General features: G+C 32.8%; 8 protein-coding genes across 8 annotated transcripts; 3 read left to right on the top strand and 5 right to left on the bottom strand.

Moving 5' to 3' along the window:
* Window positions 1-368: 368 nt before the first annotated feature.
* On the bottom strand, window positions 369-2,857 carry BX664DRAFT_340850 (uncharacterized protein). The gene is made up of 8 exons (XM_051546896.1): window positions 2,768-2,857; window positions 2,483-2,690; window positions 2,327-2,384; window positions 1,844-2,249; window positions 1,675-1,738; window positions 1,195-1,580; window positions 1,006-1,098; window positions 369-907 (listed from the first exon to the last, which is right to left on the bottom strand). Exons 1-8 carry the CDS (start codon window positions 2,795-2,797, stop codon window positions 446-448), a joined length of 1,707 nt encoding a protein of 568 aa, XP_051397171.1. The 5' UTR covers window positions 2,798-2,857; the 3' UTR covers window positions 369-445.
* Window positions 2,858-2,974: 117 nt separating this feature from the next.
* On the top strand, window positions 2,975-3,716 carry BX664DRAFT_361763 (dihydrofolate reductase). Its single transcript, XM_051548261.1, has 2 exons — window positions 2,975-3,247; window positions 3,367-3,716. The coding sequence occupies exons 1-2, from the start codon at window positions 2,994-2,996 to the stop codon at window positions 3,689-3,691; spliced, it is 579 nt and encodes a 192-aa protein (XP_051397170.1). The 5' UTR covers window positions 2,975-2,993; the 3' UTR covers window positions 3,692-3,716.
* A 117-nt stretch (window positions 3,717-3,833) lies between these two features.
* Window positions 3,834-4,719, bottom strand: BX664DRAFT_340843 (dephospho-CoA kinase). Its single transcript, XM_051546895.1, has 3 exons — window positions 4,660-4,719; window positions 4,225-4,588; window positions 3,834-4,155 (listed from the first exon to the last, which is right to left on the bottom strand). Exons 1-3 carry the CDS (start codon window positions 4,694-4,696, stop codon window positions 3,840-3,842), a joined length of 717 nt encoding a protein of 238 aa, XP_051397169.1. The 5' UTR covers window positions 4,697-4,719; the 3' UTR covers window positions 3,834-3,839.
* Window positions 4,720-4,785: 66 nt separating this feature from the next.
* On the top strand, window positions 4,786-10,077 carry BX664DRAFT_340838 (ubiquitin elongating factor core-domain-containing protein). Its single transcript, XM_051546894.1, has 23 exons — window positions 4,786-4,925; window positions 5,025-5,177; window positions 5,267-5,467; window positions 5,590-5,662; window positions 5,755-5,951; window positions 6,056-6,174; window positions 6,256-6,382; window positions 6,460-6,540; window positions 6,615-6,656; window positions 6,723-6,830; window positions 6,912-7,013; window positions 7,086-7,301; window positions 7,395-7,518; window positions 7,613-7,770; window positions 7,850-7,894; window positions 7,967-8,217; window positions 8,287-8,410; window positions 8,490-8,610; window positions 8,697-8,823; window positions 8,894-9,038; window positions 9,110-9,611; window positions 9,677-9,826; window positions 9,897-10,077. The coding sequence occupies exons 1-23, from the start codon at window positions 4,896-4,898 to the stop codon at window positions 9,968-9,970; spliced, it is 3,270 nt and encodes a 1,089-aa protein (XP_051397168.1). The 5' UTR covers window positions 4,786-4,895; the 3' UTR covers window positions 9,971-10,077.
* Window positions 10,078-10,174: 97 nt separating this feature from the next.
* BX664DRAFT_302452 (P-loop containing nucleoside triphosphate hydrolase protein) lies at window positions 10,175-11,216 on the bottom strand. The gene is made up of 5 exons (XM_051542434.1): window positions 11,084-11,216; window positions 10,952-10,997; window positions 10,665-10,868; window positions 10,452-10,586; window positions 10,175-10,364 (listed from the first exon to the last, which is right to left on the bottom strand). Exons 1-5 carry the CDS (start codon window positions 11,164-11,166, stop codon window positions 10,230-10,232), a joined length of 603 nt encoding a protein of 200 aa, XP_051397167.1. The 5' UTR covers window positions 11,167-11,216; the 3' UTR covers window positions 10,175-10,229.
* A 166-nt stretch (window positions 11,217-11,382) lies between these two features.
* Window positions 11,383-12,581, bottom strand: BX664DRAFT_340834 (uncharacterized protein). The gene is made up of 5 exons (XM_051546893.1): window positions 12,287-12,581; window positions 12,040-12,196; window positions 11,925-11,979; window positions 11,725-11,850; window positions 11,383-11,656 (listed from the first exon to the last, which is right to left on the bottom strand). Exons 1-5 carry the CDS (start codon window positions 12,549-12,551, stop codon window positions 11,522-11,524), a joined length of 738 nt encoding a protein of 245 aa, XP_051397166.1. The 5' UTR covers window positions 12,552-12,581; the 3' UTR covers window positions 11,383-11,521.
* A 179-nt stretch (window positions 12,582-12,760) lies between these two features.
* Window positions 12,761-14,406, top strand: BX664DRAFT_317484 (FANCL C-terminal domain-containing protein; the record flags this gene model as incomplete). Its single annotated transcript, XM_051542746.1, has 5 exons — window positions 12,761-12,844; window positions 12,966-13,142; window positions 13,248-14,144; window positions 14,228-14,299; window positions 14,380-14,406. The coding sequence occupies 5 exons, from the start codon at window positions 12,761-12,763 to the stop codon at window positions 14,404-14,406; spliced, it is 1,257 nt and encodes a 418-aa protein (XP_051397165.1).
* A 147-nt stretch (window positions 14,407-14,553) lies between these two features.
* Window positions 14,554-15,345, bottom strand: BX664DRAFT_268595 (uncharacterized protein; the record flags this gene model as incomplete). Its single annotated transcript, XM_051541003.1, has 1 exon — window positions 14,554-15,345. One exon carries the CDS (start codon window positions 15,343-15,345, stop codon window positions 14,554-14,556), a length of 792 nt encoding a protein of 263 aa, XP_051397164.1.
* Window positions 15,346-15,600: the final 255 nt, after the last annotated feature.

Here is a 15,600-nt window from a genome sequence, read left to right as displayed (position 1 = left end):
TTTGCCTTGTTTATATCAATATCCATATATAAAAAGTATGTCTTTGACTTCCCTTTCTCCTGCCAATATCGTTTATCAAGTACTACCAAAAATGAAGAAAAATGAATCAAGATACTCTTAACAAAACAGAAAGAACAAAAAATATACGTCTATCCAATTATAAAAGGCACATGTTTACGATCACCCATATCTTGTTTACATAAATAAATAAAAAAAAGAATGAGATAAAAAAAAATTTGCCGACAAATCCAGTTTCTATTTACTATCCCATGGTCTCTGCACCCATGAACCAAAATAACATGTGGTTTCCACAGAGAATAATAATAAAAAATAACCCTAACATCACATTTTTCCCAAAGTCCTGAAAGTAAAAGAGGAATCATTAAAAAGTTTTATTTTTTTTAAAAAAAAAGATCTAAATAATAATAAAAAAAGAAGAAGAAGACTATACCACCAAACTATTTTCCATTGTTTCAAACAATTCCTCTATCTTGGTTGTCCAATTAGAATCTTCCAGTCTATCTATTGATTCAATCATTGTACTTATATGTTGCTTCCATTCATTCATGTCATCCACAGTTATTCCAGCCGCGTTGTTGCTTTGATCAATGGTCACTACTTTAGTTGTTGTTGTTGATGATGATGATGATAATGTGTCGTATCGATGACTTGTTACATATATGTAAGCCATCCATTGCTGCATCACCAAACTACAATGTGTATATATAGATTTCATTGTCCATTTTCCACGAGGTCTTGTCTTCATCACAAATTTGGTCAATTTCTCCACCTTGAATTGGCCACTGATTCTTTTGTAATGTTGATGTATAGTGGGGACACAAGTAGAATCCGAATCTCGGAAGTATAGATCACATACGTAGAAAACGAATACCGGGTTCTGAATAGACTTTTCCCACCCAAGATAAAGAAGAATCAATTAATCACTTGTTATCACTAAGTTGCCTAAAATTTCCTTTCTATTTTTTTCCTTCTTAGTTCACTTACCCGTAATATATGTAACATTGTATCTATCTCTAATGTCATCAGTCTTGGATATGTTTGGCCAGCCAAATGTGCAGACGGAAGTAACATTGTGAGCTAAGTTATTTTCAAAAAAAAAAAAAAAAAAATAGAGAGAAATAAGGTTAATATGATATAAGGATGACAGACTGACTCCTCGCATGATATGATTACCAAATTCAGTAGTTTTGATGCATATTGAATGTTTCCCGCATATCCATTGTAGCAAGATCTTTGCTGTAATGTTGCTAATGAAGCCGGTGTTGGTAATGATGACAACGCCAGTCGTGGAGATGATGATGGTGAGAATGACGGTGAGAGTGATGGAGACGATAATGGTGAAGGTGATGATGATGCTACTGGCGATGATGCCGATGATGATGGTGAAGATGATATTTGCTTCATTGTTGCTGTTGATAACGATATTTCTTTTTCTGCCGTTCCTGGGTTTAATCCTGATAATATTGTATCTATTTGCCGATCAAATTGTGTTCTTTCGTTATATGCATTCTTTGGTATTGTTTTCAGAAGCAAGCATTCGTCCAGTGAATCCTGTTGGTCTGCTTGTTCAATAAAAAATAAATAGATAGAATCAGTATATGAAGTCCTAACCTTTCTTTCTTTTATATATATATCCATCCAAATTAATCTTACCTCTTTTTAATTGTATATCTTCAGATATCATCCGTACCAATATATCCAATAATAAACGGCATCCCTATTAATATAAATTCAACAAAAATATCAACATCATATTCTATGCAGTCTATCATGTGTTGCTTATACACATATATATATATATATGCCACTATCACTTTCTTACCAATGTATCCAAAGAAAGTTCATGAAGTGGAGCAGTAAAACAATATAAAGCCAGGTGCCAGAAATCATCAAATCGCGAAAGTTTCGTACCATGTTGGATTTCATCATCGTGATCTTCGATATTCGTGTCGGTAAAGAAATTAATACTATGATGATTATATCGTTGTCGCTTATGTCGATGATCTGCATAATAAGCTACACTACGCCGCGGTTGTAGTCGTTTTTGATCACTATGTTCACCAAATTTTGACCAAATTGGTAATAGTATATTGGGTCCAAAAAGTTCCAAGATATTCAATAGAAGACTATGTATCTTGTAATGTTGTTGTAATATTTCCTTTAATTGCCGTTTACTTGTTACTACAACATGTTTAAGTAGTAAATCCACTAGGATCAATATAACTGTCCTAATAAGAAGAGCGATGATCAGTATGCGATATAACAAGACAAAACAAAAAAAAAAAAAATTCAAGACTTTACTCACGTTGAAGGGGGAGAGTTAGAAGTCATACAGGATTCGATAAGTTCAAGAGCTGCTTGCACTATAGAAAAAGATAACAGAATAAGAAGAGGATTATTATACGAAATACAGTTTATATATATATATATATATATATATATATATATATATATTCATTACCATGATCCACATCTATATAATCTAATACCATACTGTCAAGTGCCTTTGGAGGGAGTTCATTTTGATTTTTTGATGGTCGACGAATGTGTCTATAAAAATATTGGTATATTGGTATTTGTGAAGGTTGTGATTTTAGTACTTGTTGAATTGTCAGAGGGTCAATCCATTGATGCTTGTGAGACTTGACAAGAAATTTGAGACGTCCTTGCTATCAAAAAAAAAAAAAAAAAAAAGAAAAGAAATATTAATAAAAATCGAATGTACATAACTTGAAAAATCCATTACCTCATCAATATCATGACCAACAATAGGCATGATGGATGTAAATGTAACTAGAAGAAAAAAAGAAAAAGAAAAAAAAGAGTAAGAAAAGTGGAATTATATGTTTTGGAAGCAACAAAGAAAAAAAAATCATGCGGAGTTGAACTTCTCGTACCTATTAAAAATTTACCAACTTTGGACGTGTCATTTTTTTTTTTTATTGTTCCCTCAGTTGACTGACATTTTCTAAATGACACCATATACTCTTATTGTCGCTGCAACCAAAGAATCCGGAATTGGTATTAAAGGTGGTTTACCTTGGCGAATTCCTAAAGATATGGTCTTCTTCAAACATGTCACAACCTTGATCCCCAAGACTTCACCACAGCATCTTCAAAATGTAGTTATCATGGGTCGGGTCACTTGGGAATCTATACCACCAAAGTTTAGACCATTGACTGATCGATTCAATATTGTTATTTCTAGAAATCCTCTTTATGATTTGTAAGTTCTCTTGACACATTGTATTTTTGAAAAAAAAAAAAAAAAAAAAAGAGGAAAGGTATCATTGTTGAATTACCAAAAACTAATGTTTATTACTTTTTTTTTTTTTTACATTATAGACAAGACGCTCCAAATACTGTATTAGCAGATTCTTTCGAAAAGGCTCTCTCTTTAGTCGACCCTAAACTTCATGGACGAGTATTTGTTGTTGGTGGTGCACACATGTATCAATTAGCCATTAAAGAACGTCACTGTTCTCATATCTTATTGACCCGTATTAATTCCGATATTGAATGTGATACCTTTTTCCCAAATATTGATGAAAAAGATTTCCGCTTGGCCAACCATCAAGAATTAGAAGAATACGTTGAACAAGTCGTGCCTTCTGGGAAACAATCACACAAGGATATAGATTATGAATTTTTACTTTACATTAGAAAATAATCCCATCTCTTCTGTTTATCTTATCCTTCTCCTTCTATCTATTAATTTATTATTTCTTCTCTATCCCACCGTTATTTAAACAAAGCTTTAAAAGTATTAATTCAAATAAAAATAAAATTATAAAATTAAAAACATATCATTATTTTTTTTATGACTTTATTGACTTGGAGATAATATTATTGAATAAAGGTACACTATAATGTCTAATTGCTACTATAAAACTTGCAAATAAAGCAGGAGGACCAATATATTCTAGTAACCAGGTAGTTGTACTTGGAGTAATCTTCTTGATGAGATTTTTAACTTGAATACTGAGTTGAGACAGATCACTAGAATTATCAATCACTATATCTGCCAGTTCCACCTTTTCTGATAAGGGTGTTTGAGCACGCATCCTTTGAGTCGCCAATTCTTCATCTAATCCATCCCTTTTGACCAAACGTTGTAATTGAAGTATTTCAGAACTATGGATAAAAAAAAAAAAGAAATTATCAATAAAAAGCATAAAATTGTCATCTATATAAATAAATTACCAATATACTACTACAGTAGTTCCTACAAATCTATCCAGTTTGCTTTCAAATAAAAGAGGTACATCTAATATCACCACTTTGGCACCAGTTATCCAATGATATACCACTTGTTTGAACATTTCTAATCGTATTGCAGGATGAGTACAACTATTCAATACCTTGCGTTTGGCAGGATCGGCAAATACAACTTCACCCAACTTGGCTCGATTCAAGTTGCCATCAGGAAGAAACACTTCATCACCAAAGTGTTTTCGTATCAGTTTATTTGCCCAACGTCCAGGTTCCACTACTTGCCGAGCTATTTTATCTGCATCAATGATGGGAATATGTTGTTCTTGTAATAACTTGGAGACAGTTGATTTACCTACAAAAAAAAAATATGAAGAAGTATAATATGAACTTTCCATTTCTTTTACTATTTATTATATTGTATACCAGAGGCAATACCGCCCGTCAGACCGACTAATTTCATAGTTGGAGAAAGAAAAAAAAAAAAAAGAAAGAAATAGGGATTGAAAAGGTTTCCCACTTTTGAATAGAGTTTTAAAACACCGAATGCACTTTCTCTTTCTTTCTTTCCCTTCTTTTCTCTTCTCATTTCCCTTTGTCTCTTACTTTTTACTTTATATCATCTCTATCATTTTTATTGTGAACCTCAATTCATCATATTCATGTCAGCCGAACTATCAGAAGCAGAGAAGGTATAAGAAACTATTTTATGTTATATCAAGTTTCCACTTTTGGACTCATATATTACGTATGATATTGGAATGACTAATAAAAGTTGTCTTTTTGAATAGATTCGTTTGAAACGCGCCGCCAAATTAGAACAGCAAGCTGAAGAACAAAAGAAACGTCAAGAGGAACAACAAAGATCAACTGGTCAGGATCAACAACAACAACAACAAGCAAGAAAACTTAAACCTTTACCTATTCTCGATGAAACAAACCCAGTAAGTTGATAATATTTCAAATAGAAAGGAAGGCAATTCAAGTGTTATTCCCTAACAAATGTGAAATTCATATGTATTTCATTTGATAGACACCTGCAGTTAAGCCAAAATTTAGGTCAACGGTAACATCTTCTACTAGTCCACAAAACACGTCCACTGTAACCACGTCAACAAGTCCAGCAGAAACTAAAAACCGCATTACTTCAACTCCTACTGTTCAAGCACCAGCAAAATCATTTGAAGAATGGCAAAATGATGCTTACTCTCGTATACTTCAAGTCACCTTAGATGTAAGTGAGAAAAAAAAATGATATACAAACACCTTATGAATGAAATTATTTGATCATGAATTGATCTTTTTTTCTTCTTATTTTATCTATTTTTTTTTTTTTTACACCTTGAACACTTCAAGCCTAATGCTGTTTATAAACGTGGTATCTGTGTCTATCTATATAGCTTGGTACAAGAATTAGAAGAAGAGAATGGTAATAATATACTTTATAAAATACTAGGCAATTAATGAATATGACATACTCACCTTTATCTTTGTTTATTCTTTTACTTTATTCTAATGTAGAATCGAAACCATATTTGTTGAAGATGGATTTATTAGATCGTGTTTTGATTGCTCGTATGTCATTGGATCCAAATGAACCACATGCTGAATTACCTGCTGATGTACAAGCATCATTGAAAATTCGTCCCTTTGATTATCTTCTGAAATGCTGGAAACAAGCGCAGGACATCAGACGCAATACTTTGATTAGAAGCAAGGTAAAAAAAAAAAAAAAAAAAAAAAAAAAAAAAAAAAAAAAAAAAAAAACTTAATCGAAACAATATGATGATTTGGGTATGCTAACTTTTTCTTTTATTAACAGAACCTGGAACAATCTGTACTCAATCAAAGAATCAATGCTTTAGACTTGGTCAAGAATCTACTCATATCTTATTCTGGACTTATTATCCAAATTCCTGATATGTTCCCTCAAAGCGATTCGTAAGTTATAAATGTAGGATATGATTGATGAAGATTATCTAATATCATTATTGTCATCACTGTATTATCTTTCTCGTCTAGGATATTGGAACAGGGTCCTGCTCAACTTGTCCCTAAGTTATTGGCTGATCCTGATTCATCGGATGGGCTACCAAGGAGTTACATTGCTGATCTAGTATCTCGTTTTGCTGATGAAGGACTAGATACGGTAAGGAATATATGTTAAGAATACTGAGGTGATATTTATATTTGGACTTTATACATATATATATATATTCTATTTAGATCTTGGGTCCTGCTTTATCAATGATTTCGGCTCAAGTTCGACAATTCAGTATTATTAGTAACTTTACTCCTCATCTTCAGGTATATAAAGCGATATAAAGCTTGTCTTTGTCCTTTACTAACATTATTTATATTATCTTTCTTGTATCATTTAGTCTCTTTTAATACTTTGTGAAAACAAGACTGTTGCAGCCTCGGTACGACATGTTTTTAAATTATGGATCATAAACTACAAACTCATATACCTTCTTTCATTCTAATAGTTGACTACTTTCCCGGATTTTGATCCTCAAAATGCACTTGCTTCCAATATTGAACAATTATCACTTCTTGGACCATTTTTCTCCTTGTCTGCTTATCCAGATAGTGCTGTAAGTAATATATGAAATATTCACATTTTGATTATGTTATGTTCATTGATTCTTTTTTTTTTTTTTTTTTTTTTTTGGTAGCCTGATGTAGGTGAAAAGTATTTTCAACATTCTGAAGATAGAAATCAAGCAGACTTGAACTCGGCAATGAATGGGTTACGTGGTACCATGCGAAACTTGGAGGTAAAGCCGAAATAAAAAGAAATACTTAACCTAATTTTCACAAATGTTTACTTATACGATTTGTCATAATAGCGTTCACTATTCACTCTATCCAACAGTATTGTTCGATCTGGTACTGAACCACGAGAATTACTTTTGAATTACTTTGGTCATATTCTCAAACTAAATGAAAAGCGTGCTCAAATGCAAGTGGATCCGCGTACTGTAGCTTCTGGTGGATTTATGCGAAATGTATGTACTACATTATTAGCGTTTTGTGAACCGTTTTTGGATATTAGAGCTTCAAAGGTAAAAAAAAAAAAAAAAAAAAAAAAAAAAAAAAAAAAAAAAAAGTGAATAACTTGATGCATTTTTCTCATTTTTGGTTTATTTATTTATTAGATTGACAAGATCGACACCACCTACTTTAGAACTTCTAATCGAATTGATGTGAAAAAGGATACCAAGATTAACGCAGATGAATTACAGTCAGATGCTTATTACAATGCAGTACAGCCAACAACAAGTAAGTGATAAAAAAAAAAAAAAAGAGAACGAAATGTGAAATGTATTTTGTACATTGATAATAAAAAATGTATCATTTTTTTTTCTTTTAATAGATCATAATTTTATTACCGAAATCTTTTACTTGACATTGACTTTCCTTCACTGTGGTCCTATTCGATCATTTGTCAACTTTAACCATTTTATTCGCGAATATGGGGAACTCAAAAAACAATGTGACAAGGCTCAAGAGGATGCAGCACAATCAGCAAACGTAAATGAATATTTGATACTATGTAAAGCATATGATACTAAGTTTTTAATATTTAATTTATTTTTTTTTTTTTGTATAGTCACCTCAAGGAGTGATACAAGATTATGTGGCCAAACAATTGAAGGTAGAAATAGAAAAAAAAAATACCAGTAGGAGAAGAGATACTAACTTTTTTTTTATTATTACTATTATGAAGAAAAACTTTGAAAAGATGACTCAACAAAAACTGGCTTACGAAACGATGCTATTGGACCCTGAATTCCTTAGTCAAGTGATGCAATTCTATAATTTAGTGATGGCTTGGCTTATTCGAATGGTAGACCAAAAACATCGTCATCCTTGGGATACAGTTCAACTTCCTCTACCACATGATATTCCTGAAAACTTTTCAATGTTACCAGAATGGATTATTGAAGATATTGTGGAATATTTCATTTTCCTCGGAAAGTAAAGTGAATATATAATTATAGATGGATTAACAGTTATCTCATATACCCTTTTATGACTCTATTTTAGATATGGTTATGAAACTCAAGTTATCAAAAGTCATCCTCAAGAAGAACTTGTTACTTTTATCATCACGTTTTTACGCAACATGAAATATATCAAGAATCCTTATCTCAAAGCCAAGTTTGTCGAGGTAAGCACTTTCAAGAATTTTATAGAGTTGGAGTAGACAAAAGTAATGTCATCTAATATTGTTTTATCTTTACGTCTAGATTCTTTTCTTCTTCACTCATCCATTGGGCAATGGCATTCCTGGAGAGTTGGAAGCTATGTTGAACTCCAATCCTTTGGCGCTCAAACATCTTGTACCATCTTTGATGGCTTTTTATGTCGGTAAATACTTTAGTATATAATTTGAACTGTAACCTATTTTTTTTTCTCATTTGTCTCTTTTTTTTATTATTATGATTATTTGACAGATGTCGAACAAACTGGTGCAAGCTCACAATTTTATGACAAATTCAACATTAGATACAATATCAGTCATGTCATGAAAAGAATATGGAATCATCCTATGCATCGCGAACAACTTCGGGAAGAGAGCAAGTAAGTTGGATGGAAATTGTCTGTCAAAATAATTCATCTTTACTCATTCAAAAACTCATTGATTTTATAGAAATCAAGAATTATTTACTCGATTCATCAACATGTTGATGAGTGATATTACTTATCTTATGGATGAAAGTGTCAGCAAATTAATAGAAATCCACCAAATACAAACTGACATGGAGGATATAGCATCTTGGCAAGCTCAACCAATGGTAAGAAGACAAAAAAAAAAAAAGGCAAAAAGATGATATACATGATACTGATATAATGAATTTTTGAATAGGAAACAAGACAAGAACGGGAAGCCAATTTACAATCATTGGAAAGACAAGCACAATCCTATATAGCTTTAGGCAACGAAACTATTCATATGCTAGGATATATGTCAGGCGAAGTAGTAGAACCTTTCATGGTGAATGAAATTGTGGATCGACTTGCAGCCATGCTTGATTATAATCTCTCTCAATTGGTTGGACCCAAATGTACAGAACTCAAGGTCAAGAATCCTCAAAAGTATCATTTTCAGCCACGAAAACTCCTCTCTGAATTCATTGATATTTACTTGAATCTCAATACACCTACGTTTGTACAAGCGGTTGCTCGAGATGAAAGATCATTTAGAAAGGAATATTTTTCCAAGGCAGCATCCATCTTATTGAAATATCGATTGAAATCCAATGATGATATCATGGCTTTGGAACAATTTGTGAATCAAGTGGCCAAGGCTGTACAAAGTGGCGCAGATGAAGAAGACGAATTAGGTGAAGCTCCGGATGAATTCCTAGGTAAGGCAATAGAAATAAAAAAGAAAAAAAAAGGAAAAGACTCAACTTTATTGTTCTCTATTTAGATCCGATCTTCTTCTCATTGATGGAAGACCCTGTATTACTTCCTACCTCTGGTATCATTGTGGATCGTAGTACTATCAGGGCACATTTGTTGAGTGACAGTCGTGATCCTTTTAATCGAGCACCTTTACAAATGGATATGATTCAACCGGGTAGGACATAAATGAAATAATTTGTTTGGTTGTACTTATCATTTTTTTTTTTTTTTTTGGGTTATACCAGCTACTGAACTTCGTGATAGAATCTTGGCATGGAAAACACAACAAAAACAAAGCAAGATGGATACAAGCCTTTAGTTTTTAGGATATTCCCCCCTTCCCCATCACAGCGTAGCAATGATCTTAGTTTACACATTCAAACTATTTATTACACACTATTTTATCGTTGCTTTGATATATTTGATTGGTTTTTTTTTTTTTTTTTGATGGAATAAAAAAAATAAATAAATAAATACACTATGAATAAAAAAAAAAAGTAAAAAAAAAAAAAAAAAAAAAAATGAAGACATATAGCTATGACTGAAGACAATAAATATGGAGATAAAAGTATAGATAATCAAAGAATGACACATGATGATTTCTTGTTCAAAGTAGCCTGTACCGCAGACAAAAACACAGCTTCAATGCCTGTACCTGTTTTGGCACTTGTCTCCAAATAGGTAGTCCCTAATCTTGTTGCCAGTTCAAATCCCTGAATATGGTAATACATTATTTTTTTTTTTAATGAGTACTACATAACAAAAAGCATTATGAGGTGGATGACCAAAAATGTATTTACCTGTTTATAAGTTACTGGTTTTTGATTTTCTTTTGCCAGAGAATTCAAGATTTTTTCGTCCGTGCGTAAATCAGATTTGCAACCAACCAATAAAAAAGGTAATCCACGACAATATTTATTGACTTCAGGTATCCACTAAAAAAAAAAAAGAAAAGTCATTTCATGATAATAATAATAATAATAATAATAATAATAATAATAATAATAATTTACCAGTTCGGTAACATTTTCTAAAGATTCAGGAGAATCTACAGAAAAAGCAATCAATATGACATCGGCATCAGGGTAAGATAGAGTCCGTAATCGATTGAATTCTTCTTGTCCAGCTGTATCCCAAAGTGTGAGTTCCACATACTTGTTTTGACATTTGATATCCTTAACATATGAATCAAAAATAGTTGGAATGTGTTCACTATGCTATATATAAAAAAGGAAAAAGAAAATTGAATGGCGGGGTTAGTTTGTGTCCCTGAAAAAGATAAAATTGACTAGAAACTTACACCTGCAAAGTCGTCATTGGCATAACAACATAATAGACATGTTTTTCTAATAGAAAAAGAAAAGAAAAAGAAAAAAAGAAGTTAATACAAGTAAACAATGTATAGAAAGAATCTTGTTAGTTTTTCTTTTACCCAACACCACCATCGCCAACAATGACCAGTTTACGTCTAATGGGATTGGAGATACTACCACCACTAGATTCAATGCAAAACATATTGTGATATATAAAGAGAATATATATAAAGAAGAAAGAAAAAAAAGAAAAAAAAGAAAGAAGAAAGAAAGAAAAGAAAGAAAAAAAGAAAAAGAAAAGAAAGAAAAAGAAAAAGTTGTGCGAGTCCATTGCTGTGTTTCAAATTTCATGCAAAAACTTGAAAAAGGGCTCAGCGATGAAAGAGGAAAAAGAACCACATGATGCGGTTTGGTCTACACAGCAACAACAACAACAACAACAACAACACTTTTTATCCTTTATTGATAAAAACTTTATTGAATCATAATATAAAAAGGAGAAAAGGGAATGACAATGCTAAGTAAAAAAAAAAAAAAAATGTTATACACAAATGAAACTAAACTAATCGCATCTTCTTGGCAGGTGTTTCTCCAGTGGATGGTGATGATGATGATGATGCTACTTTAGCTGGTGATGTTGGTACTGGTGATGATGATTTTGATTTGATTGTAGACGATCTTCGTACTTCAGCCTATAAAATCAATAAAACAACATATCAATCTTTCCTGTGTTACATTTTCTCTTTTTTTTTTGGATTACTTTGAGTTTCGATACACGATCCGCTGGTAGTAATAAAGCCATATCTTTGATTTGGTTTCGAACCATTTTCAATTGTCGTTTTAACTTTTTGATGTCCTTGTTCTTTTCTTTTATCATTTTGGCAGTCTATACACAAAATAAAAAAAATACGATTTAATATTTGTATGATTCCATTTCTTTTTCTTTGATTTTTTTTTTACCTCTGCCGCACTAAAGATTTGAATATTTTCCCATACTTCCTTGGGCAATTCGTACCTATTATTATAAAATAAACAATCAGAAAACATATAAAAAATATATACTGAATGTCCTTACATTTCTCTATTCTTGATCACACGTTGTTTCAATTCTTCTCTTGATAGTTTTCCTCCAGTGTTAACAATAGTATTGTTCTTCCGTTTGATGTCTGGTCCTTGAATCTTGGAGTTTCGTGCACCAATCACTTTGGGATCGATATGTAAACCAGCAAATTCTATTCAAGTTGTCAAATAAAATTAAAAAAAAGAAAAGGACAATGAACAAGAAAGAATATCATAGTATATATATATATATGACACTTTACCTGCAGTACTTTGTTGACCAAGTAAACGTTGTAACTGAAGATTCATTTGAGCATTAGTCTTTCCAGGAAGGTAACCACTATCAATGATCTTTGCCCAATTGCCAATACCGAATTTCATAAGAGCCTTTCTTAATACTTCTGATTCATTTTCGGTCCAACCAGGTGATAAGGTACAATTCCATAAACTTGCTGAATCATTCGAACGTAAAACGTTACGAGCACCAGCTTTCATGCTTCGTGGTTTAGGTGTAGATGGTGAAGGCATAGTATATAAATAAAAAAGAGTGATTAGAAAGAAAACAAGTAGGAAAAATAAAAGAAAAAAAAAAAAGAAAAAAACGCGCTGGCGCTGTTTTTTTATGTTGAAAAAAAAACACTCGCGTCTAGCGGATATTCAAATTGCAGGAGAAGAAGAAGAGGGGAAAAGCAAAAAAAAAGGTTTCACCTTTGTTTCCATTACTTTTTTTTTCTCTCATGACCTCTTACCTCCATACATTCCCTCTTATTGCTCCTGCTGATGAAAAAGGATTTATTTATCGTGGTTTTATTGAAATAAACGTAAGTTACCAATAGGTCCTTTTTCTAAAAAAAAAAAAAAAAAGAAGGAATCCCAATATTAACTATTTTATTATATTTATATATTCTGTTCCTTTTTTCCTTATCACTTATTGGAGTATAGCAAGTAGAACATTATATCGAACTCCATCTACCTCGTCCTCATTCAAACACCTCTGCCAATATTTATGGAAGTCATGAACTTCGAACTATCATATCTCCTTTTCAGTCTATCATACAATCTAGACTTGATCAATGTCAAGATGTCGGTATGTTCCTTAGCGATCTAAAAGATACCTTGGTAAGTTATCTTTTTTTTTTTTTTTTTTTTTACATGGAGAAATACACCTATTCTCATATGTCACCTTTTATCATTATTATTATTATTATTATTTTATTTCAATAGGAAAACATTTCCTCTCCTTCAGTGACTCATCATACACGTGTGAAACCTTCCTGGGAACGCTATGCTCTTATTTATGCTGAACTCAACACGATAGGCTATGATAAACTTGATTCGATGGACGATACGATGGATGAATTTATTTTTAAGTGTAAAGATCTTGGTGGACGACTACACACAATCAAAGCATATATCCCCCCACAATATCCCTTACAATCACCTGTCATCAAGGCTGAACTTCCTAGTGAAAAACATCATATTGGATATATGGATGATTCAAAAAGGGATATCACAACATCGACAATCACAACAACAACCTCTCATTCAACAACAAATCATCAGTCCTTATCAGCACTTTTAGATCGTACACTCCAGGCATTGGACAATTACCAGTTATTTTTCTCTACAATGGATCAATTGGACCAGCAAACTCGTGTGATTGATCCTGATCACCCATCAAGGGCTGATACCTGGCGACGCATTGCATTAGGAAATCACTGTTCACTACAAATAACCATTCAAGATCCATCCCAACCTACAAAGTATATACCCATCGTACGATTTTTTGGTAATGAAAAGAAGGTATTGCCTTTCCAGCAAGCATGGCATCAATTCATCAACGCACAACAATGGCAGCCAGATATATCTTTGGTGGAGAATTTGACACGCGCCCTGCCTTCCGTATTACGATCAAAGTACACTACATCGTCCGATAGGATAATGGACACGGCCACAAAAGAGCAAGATGATGATATGGCTTGTGCTATTTGTTATGCTTACAAATTGGTTCAATCTACCGGTGATGATGGAAGCACTGACAAGAAGCACCAAGAGACTCCTGATACCATTTGTACTAATCAACAATGCAACCGTGGATTCCATCCCTCTTGTCTTTTTGAAGTATGTTTTTCCAAAAAGAAGAAAAAAGCAAATGTTATTCATCTATTGATCACTATTTTTTTTTTTTTTTTTGCTCTTCGTAGTGGCTTCGATCCAATCCCACAACAACAAGAAGCTTCAATGTATTGTTTGGTTCATGTCCTTACTGCAACAATGTAAGTGATTGTAAAGGCAAAAAAAAAAAAAAAGAGTTTATTTATTTATAACTGATAACTATTGTTTACATGCACAATAGAAAATCACAATCAAGGCGATTCTATAAAAAAGAAAAATTATACAAAATGAAAGAAAAGGTGAACTTTATCATACTTAAGGTGGTGATGGCATGACAGCTACAGATGACTACGTGACATCATGACCAAGGGAAATGTCTACAAAAGAACGTATTGGCGAACTTGACATCATGATACTATTTTATTATCGAGCGTGGATGATCATAGGCAGGCAGACACATGAAATCATCGGACATAGACTCAGCCATACATGGATGCAATAGATCAAAATCACATTGAAAGGTCACCACACGTTTTGCACGACGTACAATACCATCATGCGAAAGACATGGAAATGTTAATGCTAGATGTACCAACAAAAGATGTTCGACTTTGATGTTGGCGATTGGACTAGTTTCAATGGATGGAACAAGACATCCTCCTGATGATGATGATGATGTGGTATCTGGTATTTTGTATTGGAATTCACCTTCATAGAGTGTACCACCAGCATGCATGGATGATGGAAATGGGGTAGACTGATAATGACATGACAATGGAATGGTGCGCGAAAACGATTGGGATGATGTATTATTTTTGATGGTGAAACGCTGAACAATATGCATGGATACCAAACCAAGTTTCAATCCTCGAATCATTGGGGCAAGACGGATAGACAAATTGAGGGTGGATGTCATCGCGGCAAAACGTTTATCAATGATCACTCGGTATTGACACCAACGATTAGTATGTTTCCGGGAATCTATACTGGCAAGCATATTGTCACTACTGAACAGATTACCTTGGGTCGGTAGCTGTACAATGATGACTGGTTGCGCAAATGATGTCAAGGTCTCTGTTTTCTTTCTCTTTTTGGTATAGTCGTTCTGTTGCTGATATTCTAAAACAGCCTTAACTTGGTATTTGACTTGGAACTCCGGGCATTGTAACGTTGGTATCCATGATGATGATTCAGTATCTAATGGCATTTCAAACATAAATCTAGTCTGGTCGTTTTCTCCTTGAACAAACAATGGTATGGATGGATCATGACTGCCAGAATATGAAGGTGGAGATGGGAATATAGGTAAGGAACGATGGGCAAATTCTTTTTGACATGAAGCATCTAATAGGTGGATTGTTATTATGGATGAGAAAAAAAAATCATGATCTTCACCTTTTTTTTTTTTTTTACTATTATTATTAGATAGTGGTCCTTACTTGAATGATCAAGATGATAGTTT

The sequence above is a fragment of the Halteromyces radiatus genome (assembly GCF_025201355.1).
Source record: "Halteromyces radiatus strain CBS 162.75 chromosome Unknown BX664scaffold_8, whole genome shotgun sequence".
NCBI classification, from domain to species: Eukaryota; Fungi; Mucoromycota; class Mucoromycetes; order Mucorales; family Cunninghamellaceae; genus Halteromyces; species Halteromyces radiatus.
Note: the sequence above shows the minus strand (reverse complement) of the source record. Positions and strands in the feature narration are given on the sequence as shown.